Here is a 14,164-nt window from a genome sequence, read left to right as displayed (position 1 = left end):
CTGGGCAATTGAAAAACAAAGAAATCACCTTGTTTATTGTTGTGCATTGGATCCTTAATTCTGTTTGTTTCAGCACACAACAGTTGATTCAAGAATGAACAGGTGATCATTTTATGGTGAAAAATCATGAACCAACAGAAACATCTGCACCCTTTACTGTTACCTGATTTATCTTCCTTAGGCTTCCACACTCCAAAATTGCGTGCACATTTTTGGTTGTTATGTAACATAAAGGTGGATTAAAATAAAAGATAAATACAAAGATAAAAAGTATGAGCAAGTATGGCTGATTATTGTATGAAATGCAAATACTTAATGCATTTGAATTTCTTGTGTTATGTAAGCAAGCTAATGGACTGCAGGGACTTGGTATTATCACTTCCTTGCCATCATAAATTGGGGATTTCGTGAAAATAATATCCTCTTGACTGGAACAATTATTGTATACTGATTTAGCTTAATATAAATCATTTTCTTTCTAAAGTTGAGACAAGTGATAACATCACTGCCCTAATCTCTCAACATTCTATTAAAAGTTCTGTATCGTATATATTGTGACATAATGTTAGATTATGTTAAATGAAAGTAATTTGCGAACATGATCCCATACAGGGATGTAATTTTAAAGACTTGACATATGAACATTTCTTCTACTTACGAACAGGTGCTTTACATTGTCTTGCATTGTGTTCAACTTGCAAACAGACTCCAGAGCAGAACCCATTCGCAACCTGGGGACTGCTTGTACCAGACTATCAGTCATGTATGGATAGGAGTTGTCACTTGATTGTTTCAAAGATTTGGTGTGGTCAATTTTCTGTGTTGTTTACCAATGCAAAAAAAGTTACTTTCAGTTTGTTAAGTCTGCATGCACTGGTTACAGCTTTAAAAATTCTAGTAACAGTTTGGCAGAATGGATGGATTCCTTTTATAGTTTCACAAACATCTTAATCATTGCACAGGTTTTGATATAGACACCCCAGATGAATTTGGCAGGACCTGTCTTCATGCGGCTGCTGCTGGAGGGTGAGTAATGACCTTGTGCTTTTTGAGTCAATAGCACTGAACACTCAACAGTACTGTCGTGATCATAATTATATCCCTATGGCTCTCAGAGCAGCAGTTGGAACTTACAAGTAACTAGCACCATTATCTGTGTGGGAGAATGGCTAATTACAATGCAAATTTAAATGAAGTACTGCTGTCAAACATGACCTTGATCAGAAAGCATTTATTAAGACATCTTGCTGTATACCATTTTGCTGTTTATTCCTGTTAAGTACCTTTGCCGTATTAGGAGGTTATACTTGCGCAAAAATAGACTTAACCTTGAAGACATTGAAATTCATTCTGCAAAATCTAGAAATAGTCTGAATATCTTGTGAAAGGGTGGTTTCCCAATGATTGAGTTATTAAGTCACACATGAGTGTATCAAGCTATCGTTTTTGATCTCTGGTCTGTGCTCAACAGTCTGATTTTTAACCAGAACAAAAATAGGTTGTTTTGTTGGCTGTAGTTCAAGAGGGACGTAGATAGAATTCCCACTCGTGATCTCAATTCAGCAATTCTTGCTGAGGGAATCACCCTGTTCTGATTTAATTATGGATATTGGCCATTTAGACAGAGTGCTTGTTTGAACCTCATAGAAATTACAGCTAGGAAACAGACCATTCAGCCCCACCAGTCCATATGTTCTGTCATTAAAGATCTGTGTATATTTACTGCAAAAATCCCTCTGTTACAACCTAGCATTGAGGCTGCTTTAATGTAGAGTATAATTATTGCCATTTAATTTATTCAAAATGCCATCCTATTCGCATATAACAATACTGATTCCATGTCCCAAGTTTAGGTCATCTGATTTAATCAATGTCATGTCTTTTGAATAATTAACAAAGTTCTTGCTAACATTTGTAAGTTTGATCCCATAGAGCTGTATCCCATCAGGGAGAAAAGGGTGTTTCAAAACCTATTAGACCTGTAAGTCTTAGAAGAAAGTGATGCTTTAGTGACTTTCTTTTTCCCTAGAATCCTAATGTAATAATTGGTAATGGCAGCGCAGGCAACTGTTATACTTGCTAGAAACAATTGTGCTTGTACAGTTAATGATTGTTATTTAAAGTGCGATCAGTATGTGTGCGGAATTTGAATATAGTTTTACAACTTAGTTTTTCTGTATATTATTTTCCAGAAATCTGGAATGTTTGAATCTGTTGCTTAATAGTGGAGCTGATTTCAACAAAAAAGATAAATTTGGACGGTAAGAGATGAAATTGATTTCTAGAATAATTCATTAAGCAGCTAAGTGTAGAATTTAGAATTCATATAAAGGACTTTCCCAGGAAAAGATTATGTAGGTGTGTCTGCCTCATTATAGCTGCCCGATCTTACTTTTGGTTCAAATTTCCTCATACTGGGTTTTATTTTTGGTTTCTTTTTACGTTCAAATGAACTGATGTTGCTGTTAGCATGGGACTTTAGGTCCAATTTGCTAATACTGTTTTGCTGGGCTATTTTCATAATATTTTAGTGGCACCTCTCTGTAATTCTGTTTATTTTAGTACATTGTGACACACTTTTAATTCAGGTGGTCTTATTGTCCTGAAGTTAGGTTTTCTGCTTCACAGAAGAGAACTTGATATTCCTTTACATTCATGATCACCCATTTAGTACTAGTATACTCAATGTATTACGAGTGCTTCTGGCTCTTCAGAAAAGGGCTTGTGATTTTATTTCCCTCAAGAATAAATGAAAGGAAATATTAGAACTTCTGAATATGATGCTTGAAGTCATGACTGCTTGACACATAAGGCACATCTTTTGCAATGGAATTTTCCCAGTATTTCCAGTTCTCTGTCACATACATTAAACTGTTTAAAGCAAGATATAAAGAAATTAAGTATATCTGTGTATAATATTTAGGTTGCTATGTAACTGTTCTTTGAAAATTGCACACACATTGACGTCAGATTTAGTGTCCAGATCTGTGCTTGTATAGAGGAAACAAATCAGTGTCTTTCATAACTTTATTATCTCAGCTGCTATGAGGAGAGGATGATTCCCAGTTATCAGCAAAAATATCTTCCTCCTTTACTTGAAACAAGTGTAATTTATTAAGAACCTCAGTTCTGTTTTTCTGCATGGTTCTGTCATAAGTAGAAATTGGTCAGATGAGCAAGAACATTTGACTATCAGCCTTCCTCTTTTTGTTTTAATTGCATAGTCCTCTATCAGACATCAGTTTTCTCATTTCCTTGTGTTTTTTTTGTTTCCTTCAAATTTCAAATAAGTTGACATTACTGCTAGCATGTGTCATACTACTACTTTTCAAAAGAGTTTGGGTGTTTTATTAATTGTCTCATTTACCTACTGGAGTCCTCATCTTGTGATTTGATTTAAGTATGGAATCACGTATCTCATTTTCTCTGTTACGTTTGATCAGTCACCTATGTAGTTGAGGTTTGCTCAATTGATTTCCCTTATATCAAAATCTGATTTTATACCACACCGCCCCTCTTCTACTTCACTGCAATGATTTAAAGGGCCATCTTTGCTTTACACATGCAGAACTGCATAGCTATTCAACTCCTTCCGAGCATTGGCCTTCATTCAATTTATTTCTCTTGCCTATAATCCCTCCTGCTTTCAATGTCCAGAGAGACAGATTACCAGTGCTCTCGTCCTGCACCCAGGAATGGTAGACTCCCCTTGAGCTTGAGGCAAGAAAGCGACTGAAATTGAAAAGATGGGACCTATGCAGGAGACCTGATAACTAAATATCAAAACAGGAGAAGATCAACTGACTGATATGATGTATACTTGCTAGTTATTTTCCTCACCATGGTAATTCTGACCTTTTGTAATTTTTGCAAATGACATTTAATCAATACACAAGTCCATCATCCGAGTACATCTCTCAATGTTCTCTCAATAAGGAATTACAAATGTAATATACAATTTAATTTCTCCCCTGTTCTTACACATTTGAGGAAGAACTGGAAAAAACATTATTCCGAAGAATATTTTTTTCAAAATAAGTGAATGCTGATTTTTTTTTTAGATTAGCTTAGATACAGTGTGGAAACAGGCCCTTCGGCCCAACAAGCCCACACTGACCCACCAAAGCGCAACCCACCCAGACTCCATTCTCCTACATTTACCCCTTCACCTAACACTACGGGCAATTTACCTCGGCCAATTCACCTAACCTGCACATTTTTGGACTGTGGGAGGAAACCCACGCAGACGCTGGGAGAATGTGCAAACTCCACACAGTCAGTCGCTTGAGGCAGGAATTGATCCCGTGTCTCTGGCGTTGTGAGGCAGCAGTGCCAACCACTGTGCCACCGTGCCGCCCACTTTGTTACATATCCCATTGATATTTATGAACTATTTATTTGAAATTATTTATTACATTTGGTATACTTTATCATTCTCTGCACTTGCTTCTTTGACATTCATTTTGAATGAATTGGTAGTTCTGTAATGACTTAATTATTAATAAGAGCTAATTTCATTTCATGCAATCTGATGACAATGAAATTTATTTAAAGGAAGATAAGGAAAGAAATTAGGATTGTCTTTCACAGGTGTGAAAAAAATCAGATCTAAAAAACTATATGTTTTATTCACTCATGGCAAGTGAGCATTAGTGGCTGGCCAGCATTTATTGCCTATCCCAGCTGCCCATGAAAAAAACATAATGAGCTGCATTCTTGAATTGCTATAGTGTCTGTCCTGTTAGTTAGACTCACAATGCTATTAGAGAGGGAATTCCAGAACTTTTGACTATTTTAATGCTCCATTTCCTTCTGACCTTTTGCAACTTGTGCATTTGCACACCCAAATCCTGCTATCCATTTGAGATAGTGTTTTTTTTTAATATTTATCCTGCTAAAATGTACAATTTCACATTTTCCCACATTGTACTCTATTTACGAAGTCTTTGTCCACTCACCTGGCCTGTCTTTATCCCTTTGTCAACTTCTCCTGTCGTCTTCACAACTTTCTTCCTATCTATCTTTGAATAACCGCAGGTATAGCTGCCATTTCTTAGTTCTTTACTCCAAATCATTTATACAAGTTGTAGAATTGAGGCCCCAGCACTGGCCCCTGTGGTGCATCAGTTATTAGAACTTTCCAACCAGAAAGTGATCCATTTATGCCTCCTGTCAGTTTCCTGCTAACTAGTCAATCTCTTATATGTGCAAGTATATTACCCTTAAATCATGAGCTTTATTTTCTGTAATGATCTTTGTTGTTAAAACTTTATCAAATGCCTTTTGAAAATCTCAATACAGTACACTAAATTCAGTGCCTTCCATTCACAGCACGTTACTCCTTCAAAGAACTCCTATACATTGGTTAAACCTGATTTCCCTTTCATAAAAGGTATATGGTTTTAGTATTCAGGCCCGAATGAATATCATCCTGCAGCCATAATAGCAATTAACTCATACTACTTTGCCTTGATTTGTACTATCGGTTTATCTGTTCTGTTTTGATCGCGCATTCGTTACAGAATTTCAAGTTTTATTCTTTTGTTGTTTTTCATACTTGAAGTTTTACTTGCTGAGTTACTCTTAGGTCTATACTCTCTATCCCTTCCTGTCCTACTTTGTAAATTTCCCACATTAATAGCTTACTCTCTTAGCTTTTCTGTACTCTTTGATTTACCCATGTTTAGAGTGAGAGGGGAAAGATATAAAAGAGACCTAAGGGGCAACTTTTTCACACAGAGGGTGGTACGGGTATGGAATGAGCTGCCAGAGGAAGTGGTGGAGGCTGGTACAATTGCAACATTTAAGAGGCATCTGGACGGGTAAATGAATAGGAAGGGTTTGGAGGGATATGGGCCGGGTGCTGGCAGGTGGGACTAGATTGGGTTGAGATATCTAGTCGGCATAGATGGGTTGGACCGAAGGGTCTGTTTCCATGCTGTACATCTCTATGACTCTTAAGTACAGTAATTAATTCATGATAGAGTTAAGCTAAGCTGATGGTATTTAAAATGTTGCACATGCCTGCTACTAAATTGTGTAATTACACCTCTGATTCCTGAAGAAGGGCTTATGCCCGAAACGTCGATTCTCCTGTTCCCTGGATGCTGCCTGACCTGCTGCGCTTTTCCAGCAACACATTTCCAGCTAATTACACCTCTGAACAGGTTGATAAGAAAAATAGATTAAATAAAAATTTTAACTATTTACTTGGACAAGGTGTTTGGCAAGAGCTGTATCCAAACAAAAATCACTGCTTTCATGAAAAAGGAATAAAACAAAAATATGACAAGGCAGTTAATGGAACTTTAAATCATGATGTAGCTAAAAATAATAACCAAGTAGAAAGATATTTATTGATTTTTTTTTTCTATTCTTGTAAGGACCTCACTGCATTATGCTGCTGCGAACTGCAACTACCAGTGCCTGTTTGCCCTTGTGGGATCTGGAGCCAGTGTAAATGACCTTGATGAAAGAGGTTGCACACCACTTCACTATGCAGCAGCATCGGATACAGATGGAAAGTAAGTAATGGCAGGCAAATTGGAAATGGTAGGAAATTGGCGGTGACCTAGCCTTATTGATCCTTATTTGTATACAGAGGAACCTTGATAATCTGATGGACACAGGTGGGGGGTATTTTGTTTGATTAATTGAATTCTGGATAATCGAATGCTGGATAACAGTTTAGCTAAGCATCGGGACCTTGTGATTTTGCCGGATAATCCGACATTCGGATAATCAAATGCCAGATAATCGAGGTTCCTCTGTATGTTCTGCCACTTGAGGCTACAATTATTCACTCCCTGCAGAGGGTGAGGGGTGACCTTATAGAGGTTTACAAAATTATGAGGGGCATGGATAGGGTAAATGGGCAAAGTCTTTTCCCTGAGTCCAGACTAGAGGGCATAGGTTTAGGGTGAGAGGGGAAAGATATAGAAGAGACTCCTAACCCTCCCCAAAACATACACTAACGCTACCAGTTTTATAAATGTTGAGCATTTTTGAATGCTAGTTAGAAATTGGAAAATATGTTTGCAAAGTTATTTTTTGAAGGTTTATATAATTTTTAACTGATGGATCTTTGGAAGGGACAAATCAAGGTTAAACAATGTCATTTTCTTTCTTTTTCCTCAAAGTATTTTGAATTTCATCTCTTTTCATTTAAGTTTAGTTGCTTGGATTGTGGGTTTGTGCAACACAGTAATTCAAAGGTAAAATGGAACGTACAATGGTAGCATTTTATAGCAGAAATTGTTTGGATAATTTGAACTACAATGATACTGAGATATCAGACTATGTTCTTAATGATCTTGAGCTCCCAGATTGATCAGTTATTAAATATTTCATTGTGATTTGTAAAGGTTATCCAGCTTGGACTCCTTATTCCTTTTTTTTGCCAAATGTGGGAAACAACTCTATGCTTAGTCCCATTACCTTTCCTTTTTTCTGAATACTTTATAATGTATTCAAATATTGCCCCACATCACTTAAAACACAATTGCATTTAAGAATGTTCTGTGTGCTAACACCTTTAAAAAATACACAAATACTCTTTTGCTTCTTTTATTTTGCTGTTTAGATAGACAATAAAATCTGTTCATTAGACTATTTATTATCAAAATGTCTTGAGCATCTCTAACATAATTTCTCTTACATTTCTGTTAATATTTCAAAGCCTCTCTTTCTAGTATCCTAGAACAGACCTCTAATATGTCCTTTCCATGCTATTGATATCCTTACTAAGGCAGATGGCCCAGATCTTTCAGTCTCCAGATAATTGGAGACTGGATACATTGAACAGATTATCAATTTATCATGTCTTTCTTTTGAAAGTTTATGTATCTGAACCCTTAAATCTCTGCTTTGTCTTTTTACAGTTATGCCATTTACATTATAATTCCTTAATTTCTGAAAGTACATACTTCATATTTCTCTGCATAGTGTTTCATCTGATCTCTTATCAACTAATCCTCCCAATTTGTAAAATAATTTGAAAAATTAACCTTAAAAGCCCATCAATAATTACAGATGAATAAAATAATTCACCTTCATTTTTGAGTTTTTCTGTCTTCCTGTTGTGTCACAAGGCACTCCTTTTTTTTGGCAATTTGTGTTTTTATTGGCAGCTGCTATTAGATTAGATTAGATTACTTACAGTGTGGAAACAGGCCCTTCAGCCCAACAAGTCCACACCGACCCTCCGAAGAGCAACCCACGCAGACTTACTCCCCGACATTTACCTCTTCACCTTTTTTTTTGGACTGTGGGAGGAAACCGGAGCACCCGGAGGAAACCCACACAGACACAGGGAGAATGTGCAAACTCCACACACACAGTTGCCTGGGACTGGAATTGAACCCGGGTCTCTGGCGCTGTGAGGCAGCAATGCTAACCACTGTTCCACCGTGCCGCCCTCAATAGTTTGGAGGTCTGCACTGTTTCCACTCTTATTTCCTACCATTTTAAATATCTTGTCATGTGTGCTTCCAAAACATGTAGAAATTATTTCATTATTTATATTGTACTTTTCCCTTTAACTCAAAACGTCTTCAAAAATGTGTGGTTTACTGTTTTGTATTTGAAAATACTGAATGCTTGATTGAACATCTTGTCTAAAGTGCAACAGAGATTTGCAAATAGTTATTGTGCAAACTGCAGTATTTTTTAATTGAAAATCAGTTTCAGTTCAACGCAAAATATCATGCTTGTACTAGGTCAGTTCAAACTGATTCCTTAATGAGATTTTAGGATGCCTGGGAGCAATGTACCAAGTTGGTTTTACATTTCGCATTTTCTAATTGCCTCTTCAAAAGTTCCTGTAGATAAACCAGCAGTTTGATTTGACTTTCTGTAATATAATAGCTACTTTGTGTGCAAGCTGGGTTTTAAGGATGATTTTATGCTAGTGTTGTGGAAATGGTAGTTTTGTGAGTATTGATGTCCTATTGTGAAATCTGTCTTTCCTGGTCCATAGAAATATTTGAAGCCCACCATTGTTATGACTGACTGAGTCATTTGCTTTATTGCTGTTGGCTTACTGTATTATATATCAGTGTGTTGAACTGCTTTTATTTTGACTCCAACAACATAATTTTAACTCACTTTCTTAAACATTAACTCCAAAATGTAAATGTATTTTACCACACAAATTGTGAGGTGAATGACAAGTTTCCTTTTGACTGTTTGTTAACTTGCTAGTTGTAAAGCAACTTCAAAAGGCCAGCTTAATTTATGTTTAAAATTAGATGATTGAATTGTTTTACAAGAAATGGGTTTTAAGAGTTCAAGAACAAAATGCTTTCATTTGACATCTGAGTACATAGAGTACTTCTAAGTCAGTAATAGCTTCCAAGTCTTCGTAGCTGTCTTTTTGACAGGGGTATGATTCTTGCTTTGGGGTTACTGATTGAAGTTTGCTAGAAATGTTGAAATGTTACACCAGTCCTTATATTGCCATCAGTACAAGATGGTCATTAAAAATCCAATAGGGAGTTCAAGTGAAGCATTTAGTAATAGTAGGGAGAGATTGAAATGATTGTATAGGTGCATTTAAGAGGATTGCTGCAAGCATATGAAGGAAAGGAATAAATAGTTGTAATAATAAATAGGTTTAGATGGGAGGATTTGTGAATTGAGTATAAACACCGACCTGTGCAAGTTGAAGAGTGTGGTGCTGGAAAAGCACAGCCAGTCGGGCAGTGTCCAAGGAGCAGGAGAATTGACATTTCGGGCATAAGCTCTTCATCAGGAATGCTCAAAATGTCGACTCTGCTACTGCTTGGATATATCTGACCACCTGTGCTGTCCAGCACCACACTCTTGGACTCTGATCTCCAGCATCTGCCGTCCTCACTTACACCCTGTACATGTTGACCTGAATGATCTCTTTCTATGCTATGTTACCTATCTAATTCAATGTAGGGCAAAATGTTAGGTACAGTAGATTTATCAATATTTCAAAAGTGTTTAACTTCAACCTCCTGATTCATTATTTCCAATTCCCGATGTGGCCTCATTGATGATTTAAAACCAATTTATGAGATTTCATTTGCTAAGTCTTGCCTTCCCTTTCAAAATGTAGTTTCCACTTTGTTTATAGTTGAGTTTGCTTGGGTGAATTTCAATCACCACCTCTGTAGCAAATAATAATAACAAGTTTTGTAATATTGTTTTTTAAAGATTAAAGCCCCATCTTGTGGAGGATAAAATAATAGCAGCTGTTTGTGAGCCAAGTACTTGAGGACAAGTCTGCGATATTAATGCATATTGGAGTCGGTATTGGCTCAGGAATCAAAGATTGAAATTTGGTATACAGCAATTCAGAGAAGAAGATAAGAAACCAGTCTTGTGTCTTGGGAAGACTGGAGGGTGTCATAGGAGCAGAAGTAAGAGAGTTGATCCCTGAGCATGTTCAGCCATTCTGTGAGGTCATGACTGATCTGTGACTTAACTCTAATGTATCTTTCCCAAAGTGTGGTACCCTCACAGTCTCCGTATGATGGGTGTAACCTATGCAGGGCTTTGTATCCTGCTTCAGAACAGGTCTCAAGAAAAGCTAACATAACATGAAATGATGTAAGATTTGTTTTATACCATTGTAGGCAAGGAAGAAATTAAAATCCAGGAGATTTGTGAATTTTATTCATAATGTCCCTGCTTTTTTTTGATAAATACTAATGATCTGGAAGTTATTTGTTGACGATCTATGGCATTTATTTCTTTGAAGTAGAATGCAGCACTTATTCATTTCTTTATTTTACTGGATTGCTGATTTTCAGTGATGATTATTTTGTAAGTAGCTACTGATGTTTACTTCTGAGCTTGTCCTCATGACATGAAATGATTGCTGCTGTACTGTAACACACTTCCCTCAACACACCATACTCCAAAAGAACACAGCCCAGTAAGATGGAGACTGAGCTTTGTACCACTAAATCACATGCCACAATAAAGTGATGACATCATATGAGTGTACCTTGATGGTGTATCAGACATCTGTAATGAGACTTCCTGTGCAACACGTGTGATTTATCAGAAAACCAGCTTATAGTTAAGTATGGGTAAGCAATGGGAAATGCAATAAAATTTGGAGGTAATCTAGCACACGCTTTCAGATCAGTGTGAGCCACTGGAGGAAACCTACCTTGGAGAAGCTGTGGAGCAAAGCTAATGGATACCGCAGGAAAGAATGGTATTGAGCAGTTCTTCGGAGAACTTAAGTAAAAACAAAATATTGTGAATGTTGAAGATCTGAAATAAAAAAAAGTTCTAGAGTTTTGAAGTGGAGTAACATGCAACTTAGCATGCCTGACAGCATCAGAGGCAAGAAATAATGTTCTATGTATTTTCAGAACTTCCTGTTTTTATTTCAGATTACTTGCTAATTTGTAGTTTGCTATCCATTGTTAAAATAAGTAAGATTCTCTTTCTTTTTGTTTTTGGCATCAGCCATGAATTCATTGCCTTTATTCAAAATGTTCTGGGAGGATAGGCTTGGTTGGGGAAGTGACAGGTTGAAATTGTTTGCAGTTGAAAGCTACTAAAGCAGAAGTTATCCAAAAAATAAAAGCGATGTCTGAGGTATACAGTTAAAGACTTTTCTATCTGTAACTTAATATAGTAATATGCCTTGTTGCAGTTGGCTCTGTGGTTGTTAGTACTGCTGTTGTTGAATGAAACCTTAATAATCCCCAACGACATGAACCTGTTGAGATGAGATTGAAATTAGGATTAATATTTTAACACATGAAATGGCCACTGAAGAGGATGTAAGGAGTAATCTGCGGGGAGTGCATTGAGTCATTGTCAGTTTCTTTAATTTGTAATTCTGAAAAGACATTGAGAGTTGAGAGGGTTGACGCCCATTATGGCACAAAATATAGTCCAGTGAAATGCTTATCAATTACAGTAGCATTTTAATTGCATTATGACCAAATATATTTTTTAAACCTCACCCACAACATTAGTCAGTGCTTAAATGTGCTTTCTGTACAACTCAAAACTTAAAAATTCCTGAACTTTCCATGAATAAATAATCTAATAAAAGGTCATTGACCTGAAATGTTAACTCGTTTTCCACTCAAATATCAACTCATGTCAACTCAAATGCTGCCTGATGAAATTTTCAATATTCTCTGCTTTTATTATATGGAAACGCAATATTCTTGCATGTGCTTTTTAAGGTGAAGTGTTGGTGTTCACTCAACTCATGACTTTTTCTCCATGTTCAGGTGCCTGGAGTATCTGCTCCGCAATGATGCAAATCCTGGAATTCGAGATAAACAGGGCTATAATGCAGTGCATTATGCAGCTGCTTATGGGCATCGTTTATGTCTTGAACTTGTAAGTCTATTCGATTTTCTTAATTGAGAAACTAACCTCTAAATGTTTTGGTCGATGTGATAGAACTGAATGATAAAGTAATTTGGAGGTAGCAAATGTGTTAAGTTCCATATTCCTCTTTGTTATAGAATAACTTTGATCTCTTATGTAGACTTCAGTACGATTGCCAACAGAAATGTATCGCATCCAGCATTAAGGATTTTTCATTATTTATACCCCTAAAGCTCTTCCCAGCCAGTGAATTTCCATGAATTGCAGTTGCAAGAGGAAATAAAAGAAATTAATGAATGATTAATCTACGTTCGTTGAGAGAGGAATATTAGCCAAGATAGCAGAAGAACTGTTACTTTTGAAATATAACCATGTGAAATTTTACATTTTATAACTGTAATTTTCATTTAATAATGTGTTGTTCAGTATATTTTCACAATAATTCACTAAAGTGCTATTCTAGATTGAGGTTCGGATCTCAAGTGGTGCATTAGCCCAGAACCTTCTGAACTAGTGACCAACTAAACTAAGTAGATTCTATATTTCAAAGCCAGAGCTGTAATCAGGTGAATAATCTGACTTGTCCATTCTTTTTCACCTAATTTGGGGCCGGTCAACCTGTTTGTATTTTATGAGCAGACATATTGAATCATGCACAATATATAGCATCACCACAGCTATTCAATCCACCTATTTTGCTACTCCACACAAGAGTCATGATTTCCCTTCCCATGTACTTACCAGATATCAGTATTTCACCATATCCATTCTTTCACACTTGCTCTATCTCGTTTCCTTTTGAAAGCACCTAAACTACTTGTCTTGGACCATTTTCAGTAATGGCAAATCCTGTATTTTAAATGCAATATTCCAGTACATATGTTTCTCCTTATTTCCTAAATGGATCATTATTGGCTAACTGTCTTGTATTTGTGGCATCAGGTTTTGGTATCGTCTACATGTGGAAACATTATTCTCCCCACATCTCTCCTGTTCATAAGGATAGAAACCTTAACCTTTTCAATCTTTCCCAATAGCTGCAATCTACAAATTCCAGTAATATTTAGCAGGTATAGTAAACCTAGATTTCCAAAATGAGCTGCGGTGTCTCACTAAAGTTTATGGACTCATTGGTTTGGGGTAATATAATAAGAGGATTGGTTAATATACAGGAAGCAGAGTGGGCAGAATTAGTGTATTTTCAGATTGCAGACTGGGACTAATGGATCAGCACTGGGTCTCAGCTATTGTTAATCTCCATAAAGTCATAGAGATATACAACATGGAAACAGAGCCTATGGTCCAACTTGTCCATGCTGACTCGATATCCTAAATTAATCTAGTTCCATTTGCCAGCACTTTGCCCATAACCATCTAAACCCTTCATATATCCATCCAGATGCCCTTTAAGTGTTTTCATTGTACCAACCTCCACCAGTTCCTCTGGCAGCACATTCCATACACACACCGCCCTCTGTGAAGAAGTTGCCCCTTAAGTCTCTTTTAAATCTTTCTCCTCTCACTCTAAACCTATGCCCTCTAGTTCCACCCCATGGAAAATACCTTGTCTATTTATTCTATCCATGCCCCTCAAGATTTTATCAGCCTCTGTAAGGTCACCCCTCAGCCTCCGACGCTCCAGGGAAAACAGCCCCGGTCTATTTAGCCTCTCCTTTTAGCTCAAATCCTCCAAGCCCGGCAGCATCTTTGTAAATCTTTTCATGTTTCACAACATTCATCCTCGATGAAGCGATGGATAGTAATATATTCAAGTTTGCTGATGATACAAAGCAGGTGGGAGAGTGACCTGAGAAGGAAACACAGGAGG

General features: G+C 36.8%; 1 protein-coding gene across 5 annotated transcripts in view; it reads left to right on the top strand.

Annotated features, from left to right (window-relative positions):
- The window catches only part of LOC122547144 (serine/threonine-protein phosphatase 6 regulatory ankyrin repeat subunit A-like), a 213,753-nt gene that overhangs the window by 161,309 nt on the left and 38,280 nt on the right, over positions 1–14,164 (top strand). For all 5 annotated transcript variants that reach the window (XR_015757218.1, XM_087987263.1, XM_087987262.1 and 2 more), the window contains 4 exons: positions 963–1,026; positions 2,193–2,261; positions 6,384–6,524; positions 12,234–12,345. Coding sequence is in view for 4 of the 5 variants with exons in the window: in XM_087987263.1 (XP_087843389.1) it covers positions 963–1,026; positions 2,193–2,261; positions 6,384–6,524; positions 12,234–12,345 (386 nt within the window). In the remaining variant the exon portion in view is untranslated. The remainder of the gene's footprint in view (positions 1–962; positions 1,027–2,192; positions 2,262–6,383; positions 6,525–12,233; positions 12,346–14,164) is intronic.

Source organism: Chiloscyllium plagiosum, unplaced genomic scaffold (assembly GCF_037043375.1).
Source record: "Chiloscyllium plagiosum isolate Xiang-an unplaced genomic scaffold, Cpla_swu_hap1 HiC_scaffold_5, whole genome shotgun sequence".
In the NCBI taxonomy this organism is placed as follows: Eukaryota; Metazoa; Chordata; class Chondrichthyes; order Orectolobiformes; family Hemiscylliidae; genus Chiloscyllium; species Chiloscyllium plagiosum.
This window is presented reverse-complemented; position numbering and strand designations above follow the sequence as displayed.